We start from the raw sequence: 13,071 nt of genomic DNA, 5'->3' as shown, positions 1-13,071 counted from the left end.
TATTTTTCATTTTCCTCTTCTCCAGGGAAGCCAAACCTTCTTAAATTTCAATCAAAGTAACCCTGAAGTCAAAAGGATCCAAAAAAACCTGAAAATCTGGCATTCGTCTTTAACTGGAGCCACTACCACATGCCACATTAGTATTTTATGCCTTTTTTAATATTGAAGAATTCAACTTTCATTGCATTATCTAAGGGAGAAGTATATAAATATAGATAACATGCATAAAATATGTACACACACATGTTAATAAGTTAGTTAGCATATATTCTGACCCAGGTCAGATATATTTTTTTGTCGTCATCCATTACACAGCTGAATTACTTGAGATATGTAATTACACTGTACGAGAATTTGTATTACTTAAATAACGAGGTAGTTTCAGCAGCAGGTTGCCTAAATCCTCAGGTAATATTTATGGACAAGGATGGTCATTTATGTTATAGAAATGCAGTCCCTGAACAAGAAATTCCAAAGCCACTGCATTTTTATACCACAAACCACCCAGGTCTAGAACTGGGGATTTTGTCTGCAAACATTACCTGAGAATACTGTCAATTTAAAAAAGGGGGAGGGGGAGAATGGAACACGAGAACACAACGTACATCATCCAGGTATTATTGGTGCATTGCCAGTGCAACTATGTCAGAGCATTCCAGTTTTGCAGCCATTCCCTTAGGTCAGCCTAGGAAACTGAAGACAACCTAACATGCAGCTCCTGCTGGCAGAACATGATGTTCTGCTGTCCACCAGAATTAAATGATGACATAAGTACCAACCATTTGGATTTTTAGCTTGGAAAACAAAATAAACGAACAGAAATATATCTGGAAAGCAATCCCTGTAGTGGATATTGTCTGTGACAATTTTGCTTTTCATTAAACCCACCAAACTGTGGATAGAATTTGAAGGCAAAGATCCTGAGGCATAGCCAGGCCACTATCAGTCCTGATATGATACTAAACATCCAGTTCTGTGCAGATTATCTATTGCAGCAATAATTTGCATAAGTTTTCAGTCTCAGAGCTCAGAAAATAGAAAAAGGCATTTAATTTTGCATTAATAATAATTTCCCAGGCTTCTGCTGTTTCTATACCTATAACCAGACAGTAGACTACTATTATTAGATCTAGCTATAGCAAATTAATTATGAATAAGTAGAAAAAGCTAGTGATGAACAAGTAGTCATGAATATTACTAATGTCTCCCTTTCAATTTACTTGGCCTAGTCTGAAGATGCCAATAAGGGATTTAATAAACAACAGGATGTGTCAATTACTCTGCCACTGTAGATGAAGTGGACGAGCTTCGCTATCATAAACCCACTGCTTCACTAAGTCAGTGGGACTCTGATGACTTCACTAACACTCCCTCAGCTAAGACCACCTGGGGATTTGCCTATCAGATTTCAATATAAGAAATAGACACTGACAGACCTCAGACTTGACCCCCTGCAAAGTAATATACTCAGTCTGGACACACTACTTCACTGCACAAACAGCATTTTTTGTTTATTATTAGAAGTAATAAAGTAAAGTAAATCCATCACTTTCTGATCACTGAGAGATTTTGAGTTAGACATTTGTTTGGCATTGACCAAACTGTGCTCATACTGTTGCCAAAGGTCATAAAAGCACAACTGTTTTTTTCCAAACTCTATAGTTACTCTGCATGTTTATTGAACTTAGGCAATAATATTATGTGCTCCTCAGCAGCACTGCCAACATAATTAGAGAGGAACAGTCATATCAGAAAACACACAGCATGTTATTGAGGAAAAGTCCCTGTTGAATATTAACTCAGTTTGACTTCTGGGGTGTAGAAACATGCAGAAAACGTATAGGACACCGTCTAGAGAACAAACAACATGCAGATAGAACATATCGAGGCCCTCTGGTAAGATTGAAGTGGATAAGCATATAATGAAGAGGAATCATTGACGTAATTACAAAGGCAGGTGTTGGCGCATTGATTATTTGAAGGTTAATGACCTCTACTGCTATTGAAGTGTACACAGTTTCTTACCATTTAGGTAACTAGACTTTTCAAAAGTCAAATATTAATCAGTCAGACCACTGGATAAAAAAATACTTTTCTCAGTTTAGTATTTGCCGCTGTGTTCTTAGAATGAGCACTTGTATATACTAAACTTGTTTAAGAAGAGAAGCAACACTTTTAAATGCCTTAGAGTTTTATAATTGATTATAAGATAGCAGCTTATTTAAATATTCACAATCCAATCCTCCTCTCACGTAGAGTCCAAGCACTGTATCGGAGGGTAAAGCTGGGCCCTGCAAAGGGATGATGTGCCACCAACCTTGTCTATGAGTCCCAATACAACATGAGGGGGAAAAGGTGTGCTCTTTAAGGCTTTTGTTTACTCAGTCTAACATTAAAGCAGAGAAAAAAAAAAAAAAAAAAAAAGGCTGGTAGAATACTACTTCTAATTCTAGGCAATTGTTGGATCAAAACATAAATTTTCTAACTTTAACATTGAAATTGAAAGCATTTAAGAATATTTGCAATGGTTTGGAGTCAAAGCAGTCTCATTACTTACACTCTCACTGCAATTAATCATATGGAAGGAGATTTAGATGTTTAAACAACAGTTTGACTTCCTGAGTAGCTAAAAAATCCATTCAGTAAACCACGTTGTGGCTTTTAGTATGCAAAATCAGACTTGCTATCCAGCTGAACAGACCCAGTCACAGCATAGGGACACTACCCCAAATCTGAAAAACGGTTTGTTACACAGTGTACAGAGCTGTCTAGGATTTCATGGAGCCTTCACCTCAGACTGTTTAAGAGATGTACCTGTGGCAGCCATTGGAATGGGAACTGTACCACACTTAGGTCAGTCTGTGGACAGTGTAGTAAAAGACATTGATCTTGTCTCTGACCAGGAATAAAGGTCATTGTAACACTGAAAAAACAGAATACTCCAACAGGTGCAAGGTACCACTTCCACAGTACTGCTACAAATTATGTTGTTTTATTTCGTTTTTTCTCCTTTAATCATGAAATCATAATTTGGCATGAAAATAAGAAGACTTCTGAAATTCCAAAACTGTTAGAGATCCGGTTCATAAATGTGCATAGCTTTTGTTTAACAGACCACAGAGGATTATAATCCTTGGTTTCTGAAGATTTCATTGAAATATATGTATTAAATGGCTGCCACCATAGTATAGCCTCTCACAGATCTCAGTATTCTCAGGAGAACCCAAGCAAGTTATTCCTACTGCAAATCAGTGAATATAAAGGGTTAGGGCTCTTTTGAAAAGTCCCTGTGGACTTCTCCATACAACTTTACATATTCTAAGCAGGCTTTGGACTGCTTGCATTTCAGTTTCTATGGCTGCTCAAGATGCTTACAACTCAGGGAAACAGAGGTTCTACTCCTTTTGCATACCCCTTTGTATTAAAACTGTGGAAAGACCAAGGAAGGCACTACAGCTGTAGAGGTTAGTTCACCATGAGGATCCTTGCTAGTTTCAGTCTTCATGCTGATAGATTAGATGTGGCACTCTGGTTTTCACTGAAAATTTCAGTCTGTCAGTCACTCTTAGAGCACTCTGATATGACTTTACACCACAGAACTCAGACAGAAGAAGGAGAGATCAATCAGAATTTGAATTAGACTTTAATTTTAGAGGGATTTCATCCGAAAACAACTAATAATCTAGGCCTAAATGTTGTGCATTGTTTAGAAAATACAGTACAATTTCCTTTCTCTTTGTTTTTTCCTTTCCATTCCTCTAATCTTTCCTCTAATTTATTCTTTCCATAGAACTGTAAAATTAGGAGAGTATTTTCCTCTTTGTCTCCTTCTCTTCCTTTTCTTCTCCCCCTATTCTTCGTCATCATCCCTTGTATTCTTCCTCTGTCTCTTTCTATTTCCTTCCATTTCTCCCAGCAAGGATCATCCCACTGTGATTCATCAGACAATAGACTGATGAGCTGCACTTACCAGGTTCTTTTCCTACTGTCTATTACGTACTTGCAGAATCACCCACACCAAAAAGCCCTGCAACTAGTCATAAGGGGAGGGAGAAAGCCTGGTACTACAGGTTATATCAAACTCCTAACTTTTGAAACACTTTTGCAAGATTTATGACTTGACAAACTAGAAATACAAAAACAATTTGACATAATATGTTAGGTAAATGTAAGTGCTAAGTTTGGCCTTCAAGTTCTCTCCAGAACTGTTTAGCAAGATAATCAGAGCGCGAATTGAAGAACTGAAGACCAGCAACTGAAAATGTGTAGTTTCAGATTAGATCAGAACACTCTGGGGGAAAAAAAGTGTCCCATGGTAATGCACGTTACATCTTGATAAATTACTCAGACCTGCCATAAAGCTTCTTGTGTAGGTTCACGCTGCACAACATTGTTTGTGTCCCACCCTTGCTGGGATGGGCAGTAGGATGTCCCACTCATACAGGACAGGGCAAACATTGCCACACTATGTTAAAACATCACTGCTCTGTGCTATATAAAGAACTGCCTTGCTGAGCTCTGCAAGATACAGTATGGATGACCTTCTGGGTCTGTCCATGAAGCCACAAGGCCAATAGTTTTATAACTAACTACTAATATCCAAAACGAGGTAAGGGCTGGTCTAGCCTCTTCTATGTTTATAGGGGACCAAGATATTTCTTTTTCTTTTACTCAGCCACAAATAACTCAAATAATTCTATGTTTAGTTCTCAAAATATTCCTGTAGGAACCTCCCCTGGGGGTTCAAGAAATAAATAGCTTCACCTGGACCAGCTATTTATTTTCAGAAAGTTTACTTATGCAATCCATGTGATTCTAAAGTGCCTCAATTTCTCAAGCTCTCTTTCAGTTCCTTAGGGGCAGATAATTTAAACCTAGAAACATACCCCATGTATCGACAGACTGTTATTCCTAAATATTGAACTGGTAGCTCCAACTCTCTATTCACAGTGCAAGTATTAATACAGCAAGCTAGAGTAGTTTATGATTAGGTTTGAAATGCTCAGATTCCCTGCAACCACAAGTTCAACTCCTGGCAAGATCAGACCTTTAACCTCCTATTGAGGTGCATACTTCAATCTCAGATCATACAAAAAAAAAAAAAAAAAAAAAAAAAAAAAGAACAACCCTGAAATTGGGTCTGTCTCATCAATCTAGATTTTAAAGCTCCACAATTCATGCTATGTCAAAAAGGGTACCCCAATATCTGTGCAAGCATTCCTCCACATCTCTTCTTGCTCTACAGTGTTGTGGTAGCAGCTGTTTACTCCCATCTTCCACAAACTTCAATAGAGCTTCTGTTGGGCTGGTTCAGTCCAGCTACATTTTTTGTCAACAAAAATTATGGTCCTCCACTTGAAACTCAGCATTTCATACCAACAACAATTCTCATCTAAGAGCTGACAATTTGAAACAAAATTCTTCAGTATAAAATGCTGTAACCTTCAGAAATGTTGTTGCAAACACTGTGAAATTCACACTGCAGCAAAACAATATTCAGTGCATTCTCACTACCTATACTTTCTTAAAAGAAGAATTTTTCATTGAAGATTTAACTTTTTTTTTCTTACCTTTTTTTTTTTTTTCCTTTTTTTTCAGGTAATAAAAACAGAGAAAATAAAATCTGAATGGAAACAGATAGATGTCCATAAACAAACATCCATTTTGTAACATCTTCAACATGCCATAAACAATTACTTGAAGCCAATAAATCACTAGATTTATTATCACTGAAGTAGGTAACAAGCAGCAGAGTCTAAACAGCAATAAATTTAGCACATAGATAATTTGGATAGCCTGTTTTTCTATTACTACTCCATCTTAGACTACTATTCAGCATTTTTTCATTTTTTTTTGCATTCAGCAGCACTAGTGAAACACCTAAAACAAACAAACAAACAAACAAACAAAAAAGCGCCAGATTTATCACCTGGGGAGTCTCTGCAGCAAAGAATGCTGGGATGTTACTGGGACTATAAGAACCCAAGCAGATTTAATTAGATCACCTGAAAAGGAGTTGTTGAAGATCTCAGATGGATCCTAATACCACTGGTGAGGTTGTTTTCTTTTGCTGAAGATGTGTTCCTTTGTTGTGGATTCTGTCATTCTTAATTGTTTTAATTTTTCTGTTGTTTTTAGGCTTCCCCCCTCCTTTTCTGGGTGTCGTAAAGTGGTGTTTTTAATACAACTGGAGGAAAAAGTGTTTCTTACAATTGTGTCTAAAGTATGGAGAAGGGTTTTGTTCTTCTGAGAAGTTTTGGTTGGAAATAATCTTAAATCTGTCTTTAAAAGTACAAATAAAAGTTTTTAATTACTCATTATTTAATGAGTAAGGGGAAAGCATCATAAACTATAGTAATACCGGGGAGGGGATTTGAGGAGTTGCAAACTTATTATACTGATTTCTATTTCTAGTTTATTCATATAAACTTACCACCCTTAAGCTTCTAAGACTAAGGGAAGCTTATGTGGCTGAACTGGGAAGGGAAAAACCAACATCAGCTCAGGGCTGTTTATAGTCAGTCATGAAAGCTGGCAGCATTCAAAAGTGAGAGGAGAAATGGCTATTCAGATTAAGTGATAAAGGTTTTCTATTTCTTCCTCTTTCTAAGGAAGAAAAAGATACATACCTATTGAAGTTTCCCTGTTTTCCATCTTGTGTTCTCTAGAAACATGAAGTGGGTATAGCACTACCAAGTTTATAGGCTCTACACAGGTGCAAAACATTTGCAATAAGTGGAGAGCTGATGCCTTTAACCTCATAGAAGTCCACCTTACTCAACTGCCATATGTGATCTTTTATATAGAGGCCTCAGAACATAAGTACTGAAAATCTGTTGCTCTTTTACACAATCAGCCTGTATAAAATATCTGAATTGCCTTATGAAACCACACAGTTCAGCAATTATTAGAATAATGTTAAATATATAATAAATATATTTATATAGTTATATAATAATTATATATATATTATATATATATAAATAATATAAGGTGTTTTTATCTCAGGCTTCTCCAGATTTAAGGAGATGAGTTCGTTTCTATTGATGTGGCTGTAGAAGTAGGAAAGTAGCCAATGAAAAAGCAATCTTGCCATTGTTGTAAACTTAACTGTACAGAATGTTTTAGGATCAAAGTTCAGAAGTAACAAGACTTTCTACAAAATTGTGAGTAAATAGGAGGGAATTAGAAGCTTTTGTAAAAATAGTTGCTCAAATTGGAGTAACAATGGTAATTAGAGTAAGACAGATTCTTGCTTGAAACTAGAATCTCTATGCTACTCCAGTGTGCTTTCATTTCACTATGCTGTTTGATTCTTTTTGGCCTGCCACAGTTACCATTGTCTTCTGCAGTTTCAGTAACTGTAACTCCTAATCATATCTGCTTATGTTGAAGGAAAAACAACTATCATAATGAAGTTACAGCTAATAGGATTGCTTAAGTTTCAGCCGATGTGGAGCTGCATATGCAGAAGGCTCAGACAAGAATAAGTGCCTTCTAATCTCTTAAATCCTTTAAGAATATTCATCTGTATAATAGGTAAAATTCATGTGTAGAGAGTGCTCCTATTTTCATGTTTGCTTTTTTTTTTTCCTTGCAATTGAACACTTTGCATGGTATCGTATAGTATAGGAGCAATGACATGGTTTTCTTTCTATTTTAAGACAGCAAACCTGACTTCCAGATGTCAGAGGAAGAAGATTCTATTCCAAATGTTAAAAGATCTCTAAAAAGGAAACTGGTGAAACACAGCACTCCAGTGAACTCAACGTTCTCAAGAAAAACACTGTCTCCCTCAGGTCCAATGAATTGGTCAGTTAAGGACCAAGATATCAGTAAGAGATCTTATGTATCCCCAGTGCCAAAATCAACTCTAGGAAGATCAGTAGCTCAACCATCACTAGCAAGTGTTGAAACATACTTCCCTTATATGTCTCCAAAGAGGTTTTCATCAGTATTTGACTTGCAAGATTCCAGCAGAGAGATAAGCCAAAGTTCTCGAGTTGTGTATTCTAGAAGACGACTTTCCACTGTGTTGGCATCTGATGAATCAAATGAAGAGGCAACTGAGAAGGCTGTCTCAAGTGTGGAAACTCAAACTCCCACAGAAGCGTCTGAAAAGTCTGCAGTAACTCCCAAGAGTGGATCTTCACAGTTTTTTGGAATACCAGGAATAAAAGATCCTCCAGTGTTGAAAAAGAAGAAAATTGATAAAGCTATTGTGGTAATTATATTCTCCGTATACTGTGAAATAACATATAATTTTGTGCTAATACTGTGTTTACACATACTTCTAGTAATAGAGGAACATTCTGGTTATACAACATCTCTACAACTTTATCAGTAAGAATGTATCAGTATGAACTGGGTCATAACTACTTAGATTCTGTGAAACTACCCCTAACTAGACTAGATGTAGATTACTGACCTGGTATTTAATTTAGTTTCTGTACTTGCATGTCAATATATGAATGCTACTGTAGAAGTAGTTTTTGTGTGTTTTGCTTTTTTTTTTTTTTCCTCTGTATGAGGAACTTAAAAATGGGAATAGATTAGTGGCTTAAACTGGAAAAATTCTTCAATTTCTTTGTTTCAGATTTAACTAAAATGAAAAAAAGGAAAAAAAAAAAAAAAAGAAACAATCTACCGCTTGGCATGTTTAATTGAAATCAAAATGCTTTATAGAAAGAATCATTGCTAATGTTGGTTTTGTGTACAATCCTTCAATTAGTGTAAGGTATCCTGGGGAAAGCTTAGATTAGTAGTCCTTATACAGGTGGTCTAGTTTGATTAATATGGAGATTAAAATCAGAGATCTCAGCTTCCTGCAGCTTTAATTATCAGCATGGACTCTGTGGAAAGTCCACAAGAAGGAAAATAAGGCAATGGATTTAGAGTCTAAAGGCTGTCATGTTAGTGTGGAAACCATCAAGATCTGTTTTCTTGGATTTATTTCTGGGTTTTATTATTTATTTTTTTCCTTCTCTATATTGTTCACAAGTATATTGAAAGCTCAGGAGTATCTGCCCACTCTGAGAGTTAAAGCTTCTTAGCTTAAAACAAATTAAAATGTTGAGCCCAAATCTAGCTGTGTGGGGTTGTTTGTTTTTCTTCCTTTTTTTTAAGGCATATGAAGTCTAAACAGGTCAGACTGACTATTTCTTTTTCTATAACAGAGAAAGAAACAAAGAGAATGGGTGCTTCGCCAACTTAAAAACATTGAGGAAGCAACTAAACATGAATTAACAATTGAAGAAGCTTGATTAAGCATGTTTGAAAATAACGCGCTTCGTGCTTATTTTGTGAGTAGCAGATTCCAATAAAGTGCACATCTGACTAATCTGCAGTGCCTGTTGGACTTCCTATTCCCTACTGAAGTTAGTGGGTTAGTTCTTGAATTCTGGGTTTCTTCTTGTCTCTTATTATTAAGATGTCAGCTACTGCTTCTTTGTGAAAGAAAATGTTTATCTTTCATAGCTAAATGCCTAGAATAAAGGAAGGGAGAGAGTTAAGTAAAAATCATTCTTCATCCAGCCACAGCTACCACTTACCACAATTGTTTGTGTAGCATTCAAATCTTCTAGGGTTGCTGATGTTCCTGAAGTGACAAAGTCCTAGTGGCCACATGAAACATCCTGGTTTGTCAGTGAAGAGTCTCCTCATCTAAACAGTAATAAAAACATGCAATCAGAATTGTTTTTACTGTTAGCTGGGGAGATGAGGAAATAGTGAGAGGCACCAGGTTGGGAGTCCAATCTTTAGAGATTACTATCACATTTGAAGATTGGTTCTGACTTTGCTCTGGCTTGTATTTTAAGCATGCTATGCAGTCACATCTGAGATCATTACTGCTTCACTTGGTGTTTTGAAAGTATGCTGGTTTTTGTTGTTTGTTTGGTTTTTTTTGTCCCTTTCTCAAGATGCTGGGGTGGATGTTGACATTTTAGCTTAAAGCAGCTGTTTGTGAAGCACTTGTCAAAACACTTGTCAAAGTAATCCCAGTAGTATAATGTTTGTGTTAATTCTTTCTGTTGCATATAACATCTTTAGGCAGATCACTTCTATATTATCAGTCGGGTGTCAGTGACAGGGACCCACAACAGACTTACCACTCATCCCTGTTCTGATGTGGTTCTAGTACAGGTGCTTATCTAACTGTACTGGTTTTGAAGGCAGCAATCTGTTTTTCCGTACTATTGAATTGCTCTAAAGGGGAGAGATCCTGTTCAGATTAAGTTGCAAGCTATAGAAAGATGCAAGGGAACCAATTGCTTTTTCCTTTGCACTCACTGGAACTTGTCTTCTGTCCTAAACTATAGACAAGTAGAACTATGGTCTATGCCAACCATTAGATGCACAAAAATACAAGAGCAGAGTTGTGGTTTTGCAGCATCCTGTAAGATTTAAGTGGAGATGGGATGTTTTCACTAATAATTCCTGACATTAAACTCTCCAGAGTTGCTCAGGGGAACAGCATGGTCCTCAGGTGCAACTTTCTGTGGTAGCAAGTTCAAGGGGTGATACTGCCCCTCAGGTTGCCTGTCAAAGCATGCTCACTTGGTTTGATGTTTAATTCTCGTATTTGTGTGTTTGTTTTACATAGATTGTCTCGGTTCCACAGGTTCCTCCAGTAGCTGAAATACTGTCTGAATGTAGAACCCAAGCTGCTCTGAAGCAGAAAAGAAATGGTCTTGTTGAAGAAGTGCTTCTATTTCCTTTGGGTTTATGTTCATCAGGGACATTATCAGCTTCTGTGATTTGTGCAGGGGGCTGAACTAAGATCAGGCAAGTGCAAGGATAAAATAAAACCTTCCTCTACCCCTAGGAAAAGCATAGATTAGTCCGGCCACATTACTCAACACTTAATCCAAGTGACCCAGATCTGTCTCTTGTTTATTTGTACCATCCTAGACAGCCAATTACTCTTGTTCCTTTCTCAGGCTTCTTGGCCTGGTCGCAGAAAGTCTTGATCTTGCTGCTGTTTTTCATTCTCTGAACTACACTTCAAAGTCACCCTTTCCTCCTTCCTGAACCTGTTTTCATGTCTTCAAATGTCTCCATTTAATATCATCTCCAATCTGGCCTCCAGTGGCACCTTCCTTATAAAACATAAGTCTTCTATGCCTGATTTTCACTGCTGCATTCCTTCCCATCTTCAAAGGCCCCTCTGATACTTGATGTCAGTCTTCTGTCAAAACTCAGTTTCAGCTGTCATGCCTCTGGATGCCTTACTCTTAGGTTGATTTATCCATTACGGAAATCATTGAAGGCTGTCTGAAAGAAGATTCAGTCCTTGGTGGGCTAGCAGTCCATGCAATTGGTGAGAAAATCTTGCTCAGTCCTTATTTCAGGTTAGCTGAAATACAAGAAGAATCTAGGGAATATGGATGTTAAAAAGTCTTATCCAAGGGCAGGACAAAGCTTTCTAAGGTTCAGGAGGTGGTAAACAGTGAGAGAGTTTTCCAGGGAGCAAGTCTGCTCCCAGCCAAACTTATGAAACTAGTCAGTGGTAGTAAAATCCTGGGGTCTTTCCTCAGTGGGGGCAAACTAATTGCCTGGAGTGGTAACATAGAATTGACTTTGACTGTGTCTTTACAAGTCCTGCAGCTGTATCAGACAGATAAAACGGGGGGCTTTCAAGATGTTGGAAACTGCTATTATTTCCTCTCTGTGGAATGTTTATAAAGAAACACACTACTTTATATCGCTTATCTCAGAATAAATCCTCATTAATTTTGAAAATTCACACTATTGCTGATAGCTTTCCATGATGTGTGTAGAATTAATTCATATTTCATGGTGTTGTTGAAATGTATTTGACGCATTATCTACAACAGTATAATTGTTAATTATAGGTAAGAATACTAAGGGATTTCAACCAGATCTATTTAGTAATAAACCCTGTTGTTCCTTTGTGAATGATGTTACCAAAGAAAGAGTTGTCTCTAATTTTTAAAAGCCAAGATGTTAAGGAAATTGGAACTTCAGATAGTTGTTGTTATTGTGCTACACATATATGTACTGGAGGAAAAAGAATAAAAACTTTTTGTTTACAAGGCTTGCACTTTCGTTTGTTTCTCTAGCAGTCTCCCAAGTAGTTTAATGATAGTTAGGTTGGCTTTTTGCTGCAATACATAAATTTACTTTGAGAGGCCATAGTAGTGTGCTGTTTTAATCTGGTTTAATGCTCATCCTCCAGCAGCAACGATGGTGAATTACTACTTATGTAGTGAATTGCATCAGGTGCAAAGTTCATTTATGCATATTTATGTTGCAATAACAGCTCAGTGTACAGAAACCTTTACTGGTAGCTGTGAAGTCCAACAGCACTTTAAAATAGGCCTTTGTATTAGCTGTAGGTGGTGAGACTGGAAAAGATTTAAGACTACAGACACCTAATTAATGAGAAGTTAATGTTTTTTCAAAACAGTGTCTTGGAGGTTATCATATTTAAAAAACTGACCTTTTTTGCAAGACTGGAAATGAATCAGAGTTGTGATATACTCTTGAGCCTTGCTCTTGTGGCTTTCAAATGCAACACTGATTATGTTTGCAAATTGAAAACAGCCTTCCCCCTGGGAGTAGTTTTTTAAATCAGTGTTTTTCCTTTAGGAACTATGCTGTGACCTTGACCTAGGGAATTGTTTTTAGTACACTTATTTCTGAATGGATATTGCACAATCTACCTGCTGATAGTGACTAAGCAGGTAGTTGGATGGAGAACAAAAACACTACCAAGAACACAGGGAAGATACAAAAATGTTTTCACCCTGGATTTATGAGCTCAACCTTGTTCCCACTGAAGCAACAGTAATGCTCCTGTTGACAGAACTGGGAGTGCTCTACTCCACTGGCATGCTGCTATAGCAGAACAGGTTGAAGAAAGAAAATATTTAACATGCATATTTAACATACTTCAAACTTATATGTAACGGGTAACTGAGTACATCTTTGCTGATCCTAGATGAACAGTTTTAGGGTAGAAGTAGGAAACATGAAAACTTTTTTCTCCAAATCGCAACATACTTTCATTCCTATAGTCAAATGAGTAATAAATAATATAGTAGTGTC

At 37.0% G+C, this 13,071-nt stretch overlaps 1 protein-coding gene across 1 annotated transcript; it reads left to right on the top strand.

Moving 5' to 3' along the window:
• Positions 1–6,003: 6,003 nt before the first annotated feature.
• On the top strand, positions 6,004–11,746 carry LOC107309797 (coiled-coil domain-containing protein 201-like). The gene is made up of 3 exons (XM_015854885.2): positions 6,004–6,051; positions 7,665–8,224; positions 9,177–11,746. Exons 1-3 carry the CDS (start codon positions 6,033–6,035, stop codon positions 9,261–9,263), a joined length of 666 nt encoding a protein of 221 aa, XP_015710371.1. The 5' UTR covers positions 6,004–6,032; the 3' UTR covers positions 9,264–11,746.
• The last annotated feature ends 1,325 nt before the right edge of the window (positions 11,747–13,071 follow it).

Source organism: Coturnix japonica, chromosome 2 (assembly GCF_001577835.2).
Source record: "Coturnix japonica isolate 7356 chromosome 2, Coturnix japonica 2.1, whole genome shotgun sequence".
Classification (NCBI taxonomy): Eukaryota; Metazoa; Chordata; class Aves; order Galliformes; family Phasianidae; genus Coturnix; species Coturnix japonica.
The sequence above is the reverse complement of the archived record's forward strand: the minus strand, read 5'-3'. Positions and strand labels throughout refer to the sequence as shown.

What these genes read in the sequence shown, in the direction of transcription:
- LOC107309797 (XM_015854885.2), top strand. An exon ending in AAATTGATAAAGCTATTGTG is followed by an intron (nt 8,225 to 9,176) that starts GTAATTATATTC and finishes TTTCTATAACAG; the next exon opens with AGAAAGAAACAAAGAGAATG.